The 12765-nt window shown below is 40.7% G+C and overlaps 1 protein-coding gene across 2 annotated transcripts in view; it reads left to right on the forward strand.

The window, feature by feature from the left end:
- The first annotated feature begins 3849 nt into the window (after positions 1-3849).
- The window catches only part of LOC149314227 (membrane-spanning 4-domains subfamily A member 12-like), a 34564-nt gene continuing 25648 nt past the window's right edge, over positions 3850-12765 (forward strand). The window contains exons 1-2 of one of the 2 annotated variants that reach the window (XM_089520688.1): positions 3855-4146; positions 8644-8763. In XM_089520688.1, the coding sequence (XP_089376814.1) occupies positions 4057-4146; positions 8644-8763 (210 nt within the window). In that variant the 5' untranslated portion in view covers positions 3855-4056. Of the gene's footprint in view, positions 4147-8643; positions 8764-12765 lie in introns of both variants that reach the window. The other variant, XM_089520689.1, reaches the window with a different exon arrangement.

Below are 12765 nucleotides of genomic sequence, written 5' to 3' on the forward strand. Positions count from 1 at the left end.
ATTTATTTTTTAAAATGGTTGCAAGTCTTCATTGTGCATAAATCAAAACAAAACAACCAATTGTTGAGAATGAGAAGTGGACATCTGGCTATTTGGGTTTTTATTTTATTTATTGCTATTCCATGCAGCCCCTGGGGCTCCCAGGGCATAAAGTGCCCCTTCTGATCAGTTGCAGTTGCCCACTTCAACCAAGATCTTGATATATTATCTACTCTCTCAGGATTTCATTTATGAACATGTGAAGGAGCTGTGAAAACAAGTGGGGTGTCTGCCCCCCTGACAATGTTCTCATATGGTCAGAGGACTGTTCATGATCACGAAGCTTGGTAGCTTGGAGATAGTTGTGGGGAATCTTATAAGCGCATTCAACTGAACCTCAGTTATAAACTTCCCACCACTGAACATATGAATGTTGTGAGCAGAGAGAGAGAGACTGGCATATGCTAGGACATTGAGGCTGGGCTGGCACATGCGCCTTCCCATCCCATGACGCACTTTATCATCTTCATCTTCATTCTTCTTTGCGCACCTTTCGTTGTGCTACCTGTTGTGTTCTTACTATCCTCTGCTTATTTCTGTCCACTAAAAAAGTAATTTGTTGCTGTGATAGTTCCAAGAACCCAAAAACAAATTACAGCAGTTTCTCCCTTTCTCATTCTTTGTATATGCATGTTTAAGAAAGAACTCTCTCTGTTTCTCAAAACCAATTGAAATCCTTTTAAAAAAACCTATATGCTACAAGACACTAGCCAATGGTCCAAAACACATTCTGTTCCACTCAGTCACATCATTAGCTCAACACCCTTAGAGGAAAAGAAAGCACAGGATAAGACGGTGCTTTCACCACATGATATTTCCCCTCTGCCATTTAATGTGGCCAAACTTCCATCACCATAAAAGTAATCAAATGTTACAAAGACACCACAAAAGGAATGAAGGTATTGTCAAGTTACAATAGTAATGTCACATAGTTACACTTTCATTACTGAGAAAGGGGAATTAATTTGTAACTAGCTACCTCATGTTAATGTTTGGCAAAGCTTAGAAAAGTGATTTTTCAAATACAGGTCCCAAAATCCCCCATCTAGCTGGGCTGCTGCTCTGTTGGCTAGTGGATTCTGGGAGTTGTTTTTTAAAAAGTAATGTTCCAGAGCCCTGTTTTTTCTCCCTTTATAATTTTTCCCTTTAGTTTGCTTTATTTATATCAATGAGATCTCAGACTGTAGAATGTGGAGAGCTATGTGCTTCTGGAGTATTGCATTGTAGAGTTTATCTGAGAAAGTAGGCTGTAAGTTACAAAAGCTCAGGCTACAAATTTCTTTCTTTCAGTTAGTCTCAAAGTCTGCAAGAATATTTTGCATTGTAGAGGTGCATTTTAAACTGAGCTACGATCTTGGAAGCTAACCAGGGTCAGCCCTGGTTAGTACTTGGATGGGAGACCACCAATGAATACCAGGTGCTGTAGGCTTTAATTCAGAGGAAGGAATCAGCCAAACCACCTCTGGGGATTCCTTGTCTAAGTAAACCTGATGAAATCCATGGGATTGCCATAAGTTGTCAGGCAACTTGAAGGCACATACCCCCATACAAGCTCCTCCTATCTACTGTCCAGGCTGATATGAAACTGTTTTCAAACTTCTCTGCAGCCCCTCAACCTTTGTACCTTTGTGGAAATAGTCTAGTAGAGCAGATTTATGTTGTTGAACATGTTGGTAAGGCAATTGACACCATATTCGAGAACATAATAATAATAATAATAATAATAATAATAATAATGTTTTATTTATATATATCCCGCCTCTCCCTGCAGATTGAGGCGGGAGTACAGCACAATTTTAAAATTGCAGTTAGTTAAAATACATTCTCATGATATAAAATCTTAAAAACACATAAAAAAACCTATACAGGTACAATATCAGCATCTAATTTCCCATACATGCTCTGAATTAAGTGCCATCTTAAAGCTGTTATAGAAGATCTGGGGGATAGGCTCACCGGAAGAGATCAGTCTTGAGTGCCTTCTTGAAGGCATCTAAAGTGGTAATAAGATGGACCTCCTTCGGCAAGCCATTCTACAATTTGGGAGCAATAGCAGTAAATGCCCTGTGGGAAGTAGATGTTAGTCTGGTCTTTGGGTAATCCAATAGATTCTTCCCAGTTGTTCTGAGAGTGTGGAGCGGATTGTGTAGGGAGAGGTGTTCCTTGAAGTAACTTGGGCCCACGCCATGTAGGGCTTTAAAGGTAATAACCAACACTTTGTACTGTGCCCGGAAACTAATCGGCAGCCAGTGAACAGATTTTAGAACTGCTGTTATGTGGTCATGCCTAGGTGTTCCGGTGACCAATCTGGCTGCCGCATTTTGCACCAATTGAAGTTTCCGAACTTGATACAAAGGTAGCCCCATGTGGAGCGTGTTACAGAAATCAAGATGGGAGATTACCAGTGCAAGTACCACTGCTTCAAGGTCCTTTCGGTCCAGGTAGGGATGCAGTTGGCGTATCAACCGAAGCTTGTACCAGGTGCTTCTGACCATTGCATCTACTTGAGATGATAACTGTAGAGATGGATCCAGAAGAACCCCCAAACTGCAAACTTTGTCCTTGACAAATCTCCATCCCTGGACTTGGGGAACCTATTGCAAGTACCTCAGTTTTCTCTGGATTCAACTTGAGTTTGTTTTCCCTCATCCAGCCCATTACCGACTCAAGACGGGCATCCAGAGAAGAGATACCATCCTTAGTCACTGCAGCAGTCAGAGACATAGAGAAACCAGGAACACAGTTTTCAAAGATTATCAACTACCAGATGTTGAAGGTCCATGAGATGTTTTTCAAAGTAATTTGTCATACCTATTTGTAATAGGCAGAGGTGTTACTAATACTCTGGAGACCAGGGTTTGATTCCCTGGCCATGGAACCCCTTGGGTGACCATGGTCAAGTCACACTCTCTCAGCATCAGGGAAAGGCAATAGCAAACTTCCTCTTAACAAATCTTGTAAAAAAAACTCATGATAGGTTTGCTTTAGGGTAGGAAACAACTTGAAGGCACACAACAACAACAACAACAAGAAGGGGTATTACTTAATGTCTTAGGTGCACCATGTTGCTATCCCACCATTAGTGCTGAAATAAGATTCAGGCTACCAATCTGGTTGGCTTTTGACCATGGAGTAGGAGAAGCCACCATTGAGCTTGGAGGAAAGAAGAAACCCATATTCAAACCTCAACTCAGCCATGAGGCTCACTGGGTAGCCAGTATCTTTCTCTTTCTCTTGAAATCTCTCTGCCTAACCTACCTCAAAGGCTTGTTGTAATAAGAAGGGGAAAGGGTGATACAGATAGAAGGTGGTTTGGCCAATTCCTTCCTCTGAATCAGAGCCCTCAGTGCCTACAGAGTGAGAGTATGTATACTATCCTGTGTTTCATAGAGCAATTAATGCATACATGTCAATCCATAATAATTCTGGGTATATTTATATTGCCATGGAGAAAATCCTGGAAACTTTTCCATACACATTTGAATTTCAGAAATCTTTTGGGGCAACTTTCCCAGTACTTTCCCCCTATTTCCTTGTGACATACCCATCTGTGCTACCTGCGGATGTGGCATATGCTGTCACAGTGATTTGCCCAGCCTCTTCCCTCCATCTACATCCCTAGGGATGTAATTCCCCATATTATTCCCTGATAATATGGTGCAGAACACACACAGTCCTGGTTTTGTCTTTCTGCTGGCTGGAAAAGCAATTATAGCAGGAGCTGTTTGCAGGTTGGGGAGGAACCTTTTTCCACACACAAACCCCAACTGACTCCCCAACATGCTTTCCCCATTCCTGCATCTTCTGCAGCAACTCTGACATCACCAGTGGCAGAAGCCAATAAGAAGAGACCCCTCTCTTCTCTTCCTTTCCCTGGAAGAGAGTACTGCTGGAGCTGAGCAGTCAGGCCAAGTGAGCTGTCATCCATGCTCAGCCTCTGTGGCTGATGCAGCCGAGTGCGCTCAGTTGCTAGGGACCCAGTAGGTTTGGGAACAGCCAACACACCAGCTAGTTCCCATGCAGGGAATGGGGACCTTCCGGCTGGGGAGAAGGACTGTGATGTACACTGTGGAAACCATCCCTAAAGGGAAGAATCGAGTCCTGGGGGTGAGTGACACAACTGGGGGGAGGGAGTGCTTGAGGGAAAGGGGGAAGGGAGGGAATGGTGGCATATGAATGAAGGAGGATGGAAGAGACAGAGAGGGTTTCCCCTAAAACAGCAATGGATCCCTTAATTTAGGGGATGATGTTATTCTTCTGTCTGCGTTTTTGTGTTTTGTGTGTGTGAGAGAGAAACAGAGGGTGAGATGTGATGGGAGCAGGCAGCATTAGAATGGATGAGGAAAATGATGTCAAGATGGATAATCCTAATGGTCCCTTGAAGTAACCTGGGAATGTATTGTGCATTTTCTTGCTCAGAATGAGGGAGGGATTTATGGCCCATTTTGTAGCAACATTTTTTTTAGAGCAGCTCATTCTAAGGATATTTTTTTAAAAAAAATCTGGTGTGTGTGTGTGTGTGTGTGTGTGCGTGCACATGTGTTCATTTCTCTGCTAAATATTCTCAGGGATTGGAGACAAGGAAGGAGACTGGGGAAAGAGCCTTCTGACCTCTTGTGCTCTCTGGAGTGCCCAGTGCCTCTGTCCAGCTGGGGCACAGCAGACTTCAGTACCAATTTTAGGACAGTGGAGGGGAGGATGAGCATTACCCTCTCTGTGCGTAAGAGGAAGAGAGCAGCATCACATAAGAATAGAACAGATTAAAATAGAAATGCAGGGAGAACTCTGTCAGTGCCTATGAGTAGTCTTTACAAGAGAGAATGAGTGTATCGGAGGTTGTGAGCTTTAGTAGCTAAGCAGAACCTCCATGTTCAGAGGCAATATCCCCCTGAATGCTAGATGCTGAGGGCAATCAACAAAGGAGGACTATCACATTTTTGCCTCATGTGTGAGTTTTCTAGATACATGGAAGAAAAGAGTGCTATATTACAAGGGTCTTTGGCATGATCCTGCATGGCTCCAACCCTTAGGCTGATAGTGGCACTGGACTGTTCTGAAGCCTGATCTGGGAGTCCCAATACTTGATGTATTTGTGCCTGTGGTCATTCTGCACACGTGCTTGGATTGTGTATTCCAGCATGGCAGAGGGTTGGACTGGATGGCCCTTGGTCTCTTCCAGCTCCATGAGACTATGATGTCTAAGGGTGTTCTCTTTATTATTAATACATATGGTTCAATAAGGGCTCAGGTCTAGCTATTAAAATGGTTTCCTGGGCTCACTTGTGACTGAAATATAAGTCTTGCTTCTGATCCTGTAGGCAGTGTGAGTTATCTCTGACAGCATTTTTGAAACATTAAGAGCAGATTTTTTTTTAAAAAAAGTTTCATACTGCTTTTATAGAGATATTCCTGCATGGCATGGGGTTGGCCCTTCCGGTCCATTCCAACTCCATGATTCTATGATTCTAAAGAAGTGTACAAGCAGCTCCTCCCCGCCCCAATTTCCCCAACTCCTTTCCTGGAAACAAAACTTTGAAGGAAGAGGGCTGCTTCTGAAGACCACATTACTGGGCAAATGTGTCCAACGTCATGCCTTCAAAGGCTGGATTCTAGATTATGGTATAACAATATTTTCTTTCCCCCTCCCTTGTAAACAAGAAGGTTTCTTACTTTACAATGACAATAAGAAAAATATATGTTATCACTTTTAAAACTAGAGTACAAGGGTAAATCCATGTTCATTATAATCTGTATTGAAATTACACAGTGTGTATCAGTTTGGGCCTAGGTTCAGAATAAGACAGGTTCCAGCAGAGGCCATATCTACAAAGAAGAATCCCCATAGCCGAGTTTGTGCTTTAGTACTACACAGAAAGCTTGGGAAAGGATTTCACCCTCCTTATTATGTACTGCTTTGTTGGGATTTACCAGCTCTTTGACATGGATGCTCTCCAGAAAGGCAGTTTAGATCCCAACTGGAATAGGAGAGCTGCAAAATTTGTGATGTACAGAGACATCAGATATCCTGTAAGAGTTCTTTGGGTTCTCACAAAAGAGCCTTGCTGTCAGAAGAATAGGTGTCAATGTACATTGTCTTCTTGTGCTAGGTTTTATTTTGCTGAAAAGAACTATTTTTGCTTTTCCTTACCAGTCACACCACTACCGTCAAAGCTGGCACAAATGTAATTAATGCAGTATTTCATGCCTGTCCTTAAATGCACAAATGCATTAAAATTTATTTGATATTTAAAAATGTGTGTGGATGGATGTGGTAGTCTACTAAAGGCAAATTTTACTTGCTTTTGAGCCACATAAACTGATACAAATCATTAGACTGATCATGTTGGCATTGCTTTCCCCCAGGGATATACATCTGTCCCTGCTAATTCATATGTATATATTTATCTTGCTATCTCTCTAGCTACACATATTTAGAAACAATGTTTTAATTTAAATTAAAGTACACAACACAGCTCACCATAATGAGATAAAATGTTCCCTGGTGACAATGCATCTGCTTAGTTTGCTGTCCAGGTGCTTAAGGGCCGATGGGGAACCCCCGAGTCCCTACTTTTTCCTTCTGATGATTGCTTAACATTAAGCTTGTCTTGGCCTGTACTGTACTTAGACAGAGAATACCTTTAAATAAAGGACTGTCTACAGACAACCCTTCTAATAGAGGACTATCCACTATAAAGCTGGACTTATGACCATCCTAGTATCATTTGGCCTAGCTGGTTTATTATTCATGGTTTGAACTTGCATAGACACCAGCAGAGGTGATTATGGTCCTTAAGTTTGAAAACTGAGCAAGAAACACAGAAGATGTTGCTCAAGGATTCCTTTATGGTCAGCTGTTCATATGTCACTATATGAATAATTAGGATAAACATCCCTCCACGTATTCACATGTGTCCTACTCTATATTGCTAAATTGAGTGGTTTATCCCAGGTTACTCAAGTGATTCTTAAGGACTATTACCCACATAAATGCTTTTCCTTCATGTTGGTTTGACCCTGAACTTTCAGCAGCTTGTCAGCTAGTGCCAGGATTGGAGAAGAAACACTCTAAAAACAGCTTAGCCCCAGGAGACAGACAGGAACAAGCTTGTTCCTCTGAAATCTTTCCCACCACCTCTGTTGTTTTCTCACAGGCTAGAAATAGCAGCATCTCTCACACGTGGGCCCTACCTGGCGTCTATATACTCTTAATGAAAGAGACAAGCAACTTATATTACTGCAAAGCTATAGTATTGCCACCTATGAAATGGTGGCAGTGTTGTCCATTGCTTTCTCTCCCAAGTTGAAAGGATGATGATACTTATTTATATATATCCCATTTTCCTCCCAGATTTGCAAATTTAAAGAACAATGCAATTAAAAACATACAAAAGTGAGGTTTGAAACAGAATTAAACTAGCACAGAATTAAAACACATCACTCATTAAAAGAATAAAAAACAATTAAAATATAAAAATAGTACTATTAAAATAATTAAAAATACTAAAATGCATTAAAACAATAAAAACAAAACAATATCAATATCGGGCCAATCTGAGTTGAAAATTGTTTTCAGACATACAAACATCCCTTTAATCTCAAAATATCTAGGGGAACAGTAAACCAGATGAAACAGCCCAAGCTTCAGCTGGCATGAGAAGAGAGAGGAGGGGGAATAGAATGAATGTTTGATTTGATTCTCTCCAGTACAGAATCATAGAACCCTAGAGTTGGAGTGGCACTCATGGGCCATCAAGTCAATAGGTATCGAGTATCTTATTTTAGAATCAACCTGCACAACTTTTAGCCTACCTGAACATAATCTGTCAGCCACGTATCGCTGGCAGCCAAATGCTTGATATCCCACTTCTTTGTTGTGAAATTTTTTAGAGAGACGTCTGGTGGATAGCCATCACCAGTTGGAGCACCTGAGTCCACGTTGTTGGGCCATATTATATTCTGCAGACTTGTTCTGTAACTTCCCAAATTTGGCTGGCCTGAGTTAACCCAAACACCTTAGAGTCAAGTAGAGTTCATTGTAAGCCTGAGGGCAGGGAACCGTCTGACTAAAAAAAATAAATTTATGTACAGCGCTGTGTAAATTTACAACGCTTTATAAATAAAGGTTAATAATAATAATAATAATAATTGTGTGATAGGTCTCAAAGAAACAATTAGATTATCCAATAGAAGTATCTGCACTAATGAATCTGCCCTCCCTCTATCCCTATTCATAGGTCCACATGGATTACCTTGGCCCAGCTTTACATTTTATCTGGCCTTCCTCTTGTCCTGCTAGCATCTGTACAATGTCAGATTTTATTCATCTTGCAAATGATATCCACTATTTCTGTGAACATTTGGGTATCTAAAATTCTCCTGAAATAAAAAGTCAGTGGCATGGGTGAAAATTGTGAACAGCGTTTTCCATGGAAAGGAATGAACTGTTTACTAATAGCTTTGTTAAAAAGGACTGGCTCAGCAGATTCTCTGGTATCAACCCTCTGAAAGCAGTGTAATCCTGAAGGCGTGCGTGTGAGTGTGTGTCTGTGTGAATTTATATCCATCAAGTGCCGAGTATTGTTCCCCTGATTGTTCCCACAGACCATCCAGATCATGACTGGCTTCATACACATTAGCTTTGGGATCATTCTCAGCACCTTGACCAGTGTATATACCTCATTCTTTGTGTCTGGAGAGATCCCCTTCTTGGGAGGAGCATCTGTGAGTATCACACCTGGGACTGGATAATCCCTTGGGGTAGATGGGGAGTAAAGTGAAAGAACAGGCAGGCAAGACTAGAGTGAAAGATTAAAAGAGAGGATAAATGAAGGAGGCATGAGAATGAGAATGGCATGCTGCATGTGAGAAGGAGGTAGGGATATTATGGAAGAAACACCAGCTTTTTGAAGGAAGTGTCTGCAGAGCCATAAAAAATCTCTTAGGTTAATGTGATTTGCACCACAATCCTAGAAATACCTACTCAGACCTTACTGAGTTTAATGCAACTTATTCCCATTTAAATGCGTATACCATAGGTTTGCAGCCCTAGTGGAGATTTCAGTCAAATGTTGTGAACTTTCAGATGCCTGCCTGGCTTCTAATTACAAAACAGATGATGTTTCTCATATTTCAAAAGTGTGTAATCCATTTTGAATCTCATTGAATGTTTTGCCTAAAAGTATTTTGCATGCTGTAAAATATGTTATGGTATTTGAATTCCTTCCCACTATTTCTTCTTTTTCTTTCTTCCTATCTAAAATGTAGAGTTTTTAAAATTATATTCATACCCATTCTTATTAAAAATGACAACATTTTAATTTTTTAAAATCTAAATCCCTGTTTCTGTTTAAAAGACCAATTAATTAGAGATTCTGAGGAGATTAATGTTCTTTTTTAAAGAAAAAAGTGAATACACAAAGAGGGAGTGTTGTACTGATATATTTTGAATGTATTCCTTGGAGCAAATAGACAGTTTATATCTGAGAAGCCTGATATTAGGATTTCAGATCAATTTCATATTAGAGAAATCAGGTACTTTCTACAATGTGTATGTGCTTCTCTCTGTGTGTATGTGTTCAATACACAAAATCTATATGATGTGCAGATCTTAAGCAGTCATATTCCAAGCTCCAAAAACATGATTTCCACTATAGAAAGAAGTGTTTTACATCCTGTCACTGGTTCAACTGTTGTAGCTTTCCATGCAGAATTACACAGAAATGCATGAAAATACTTCTTGTGTGCTTTCAAGACATTTCCGACTCTAAGGCAAACCTATAATGGAGTTTTCATGGCAAGATTTGTTGGGATGAGGTTTGCCATTGCCTTCCCCTGAGGCTGAGAGCATGTGACTTGCCCAAGGTCACTCAGTGGGTTTCCATGGCTGAGCACAGATTCGACCCCTGGTCTGAAGAGTCATAGTCCAACATTCAGGCCACTAGACCATACTGGCTCTTGTACCAGAGCTCTCTGACATAGAACAGGGACGTAGCCAGGGTTTTGGGAAGGGGGAAATCCAGACTAAGTGCCACCATTATAATGGAGTTTGGGTGCAGCGGCGCGGCAGTACATACCATTCATTGTATCTAACAGAAGGGGGGGGGTCCGGACCCCAAGGACCCCCCCGCCCTTGGCTACGTCCTTGAAGGGAAAGCTAAATTTCTAGCAAAACTACAAATCCTACAATTCCATAGTATTGAGCCATGGCTGTTAAAGTAGTGTCAAACTGTATTAATTCTGCAGTGCAGATGCACCCATTAATAGCTAAGTACACCACTCTCATTCCTCGGCTTAAAATCAAAGACCCTGGACCAGGCCTGTTACCCTTCAAATATTGGTTGACTGCAGTCCCCACAGTTTTCATCAGCATAGCTGATGGTGAAGGTGAAAGATGATGGGAGTGGCATTCCAATACCATTTGGAAGACCATACATTCCACTCATTACTGCTCTGGAGGTTCCTTTTCATTAAAACTAATAGCTGGGCTTTTGTTAACACGTATTTACCTGTAATGTGTAATTCTCCTCCGTCGGAATGTAGAATCCATTATGAATATTGAACTATGAAAGGGAAACTTTACAACAGATGTATTAAATATTGTAGAGCTGTGAAAAGCAACCATCGAGAGATGACCTGCCCCACTTCTTGAGTTGAGACAGGTGGAGAGAGAGATATATATATATATATATATATATATATATATATATATATTCACAATCAATTAAAAAAACAAATCAGTTCAGACATTCAAATAGGAGATCCAGTCTGGTCTGATTTGGACTTCAGCCTTATCTGAATGTTAACTGCTATACATTGTGAAACTGAACAGAGAGCATGTGTTGTTTGTAGTTTGAGTGTTGTACTATGACTCTGGACACCATGGTTTGATTCCCCGTTCGGCCATGGAAACCCAGTGTGTGATCTTGGGCATGTCACATGCTCTCAGCATCAAGGGAAGGCAATGGCAAACCTCCTCTGAACATATCTTGCCATGAAAACCCCATGATAGTGTTGCCTTACTGTTGCCATTCATCAGAAGCGACTTGAAGGCATATAGCAATAACAACATGCAGAGGAGATAAATGTATGCCTGAAAACATGCACACTGAAATGTACATGTAGCAAAGATCTAGTGGTGAGTTGGGGTGGTATGCCACTTTTAAAACCTTTTATTGTACAATATGGCTTTAGTGCTATTTGCATAGTGATAGTGGTAATTATAACAAGGATGAATTTACCAAGGTAGTGTAGACTTAATTCCAACGCCCTGCTCCTCACTTGGTTCCTTCACATCATGGGCTGCTAATTAGGGTTACCAGACTGAAAACTGGAGAAGGCTCCTGCACCTTTAATGGTTGTGTAGAAGAAGGAATGTCAGCAGGTGTTACTTATCAACCAAACACAGGCCCATTTACACTACACAGTTACAGCACTACTATTCCACTTCAACTGCCATGGTTCCATTCTATGGAAGCTTGGGTTTTGTAGTCCATTGAGCCACTAGAGCACTGCTTCTAAATTCCCCTCTCTAAATTGTCAATCCGAGGATACCATAGGATGAAACCATGGCAGTTAAAGTGGAATAATAGTCCTATAAATGCATAGTGTGAATATGCCCCAGGTAACATGCTACAGCTACTGAAATTCCTTTTTCTACACAAAATTCTTTCTTCTAAATTAAAGGCATAGGAGCCCACTCCAGTTTTTATTCTGTCAACTCCAGCTGCTATATGGGTGTATTATACTTGCCACAGGGATTCCACTGTAAATAGTTTCCCTGTGTCAACTTCTCCATGCCATAGCTGTGTCTTGAATAGTATTTTCATACATAGGTATAGGGTCAAACTAGGTACGGTGTGGGAAGCCATTGTGATAAGAATTTCTTGTTTGACAATTAAACCATGGTGACAAGATGCTTTTCCTTTAGTAGAAAGACTACTTTGGCCTCCAAATGGCTTCAGCTATCCTGAAATGTAAAATGATAAATGTACAGGAGATAGCAAAATTGCCTTTACTCTCATTCTTTTCCACATTAACAACAATTGGACTTCAGTATAGATATTGCAATAGATTAAATGTAGGGCACAGAAAACTCTATGCATGTTTACTCAGTGCAACTGTACTCAGTGGGGCTTTTTCTCAGCATCTGTACACATGATTGCATTCTTAAAGAGTCTTACCATATGCTTTACTGTCTTTGTGTTAAATGTCTCCACTGGCTTCTGACAATTGAATTTTTCAGTGAAATAATGGTAATCGGTTAATGGGCAAGCACAGGTCTGAATCTTATTAATAATCCCAATTAGAATAGAGCCACTAAATTGGATATATGTGAATTTTTTTTCACCACTAAACATTTGATTCAATGAGTTTGGATTAGCAGTAAGATTCAGGACTATATTTCCACTGCGGCATTCTAAAGTTGAATTTTAAAAGCATTTGTACGTAAGAGTGACTTATAAAATCAAAGAGCAGGAAGGGACTCCATTGGTTGCTGAGTTCAGCCTCCCACTAAGTGCAGGAACTCCAGCTAGAGCATCCCTGTCAGATAGCTGTCCAGTCCCTTTTTAAAGACATCCAGAGAAAGAGATCCTGCCACCTCTAAGTAATTGGTTCTGTTGCCTAACTACACTTTCTGTCAAGAACGTCCTTCTGTTGTTTGATTGAAATCTACCCCCCTGTAACTTAAAACCATTAGCTTTAGTCTTACTCTCTGGGTTAGCA

This window comes from Sceloporus occidentalis, unplaced genomic scaffold (assembly GCF_023333645.1).
Source record: "Sceloporus occidentalis isolate IW3139 unplaced genomic scaffold, rSceOcc1.0.p SCAF_4, whole genome shotgun sequence".
In the NCBI taxonomy this organism is placed as follows: domain Eukaryota; kingdom Metazoa; phylum Chordata; class Lepidosauria; order Squamata; family Phrynosomatidae; genus Sceloporus; species Sceloporus occidentalis.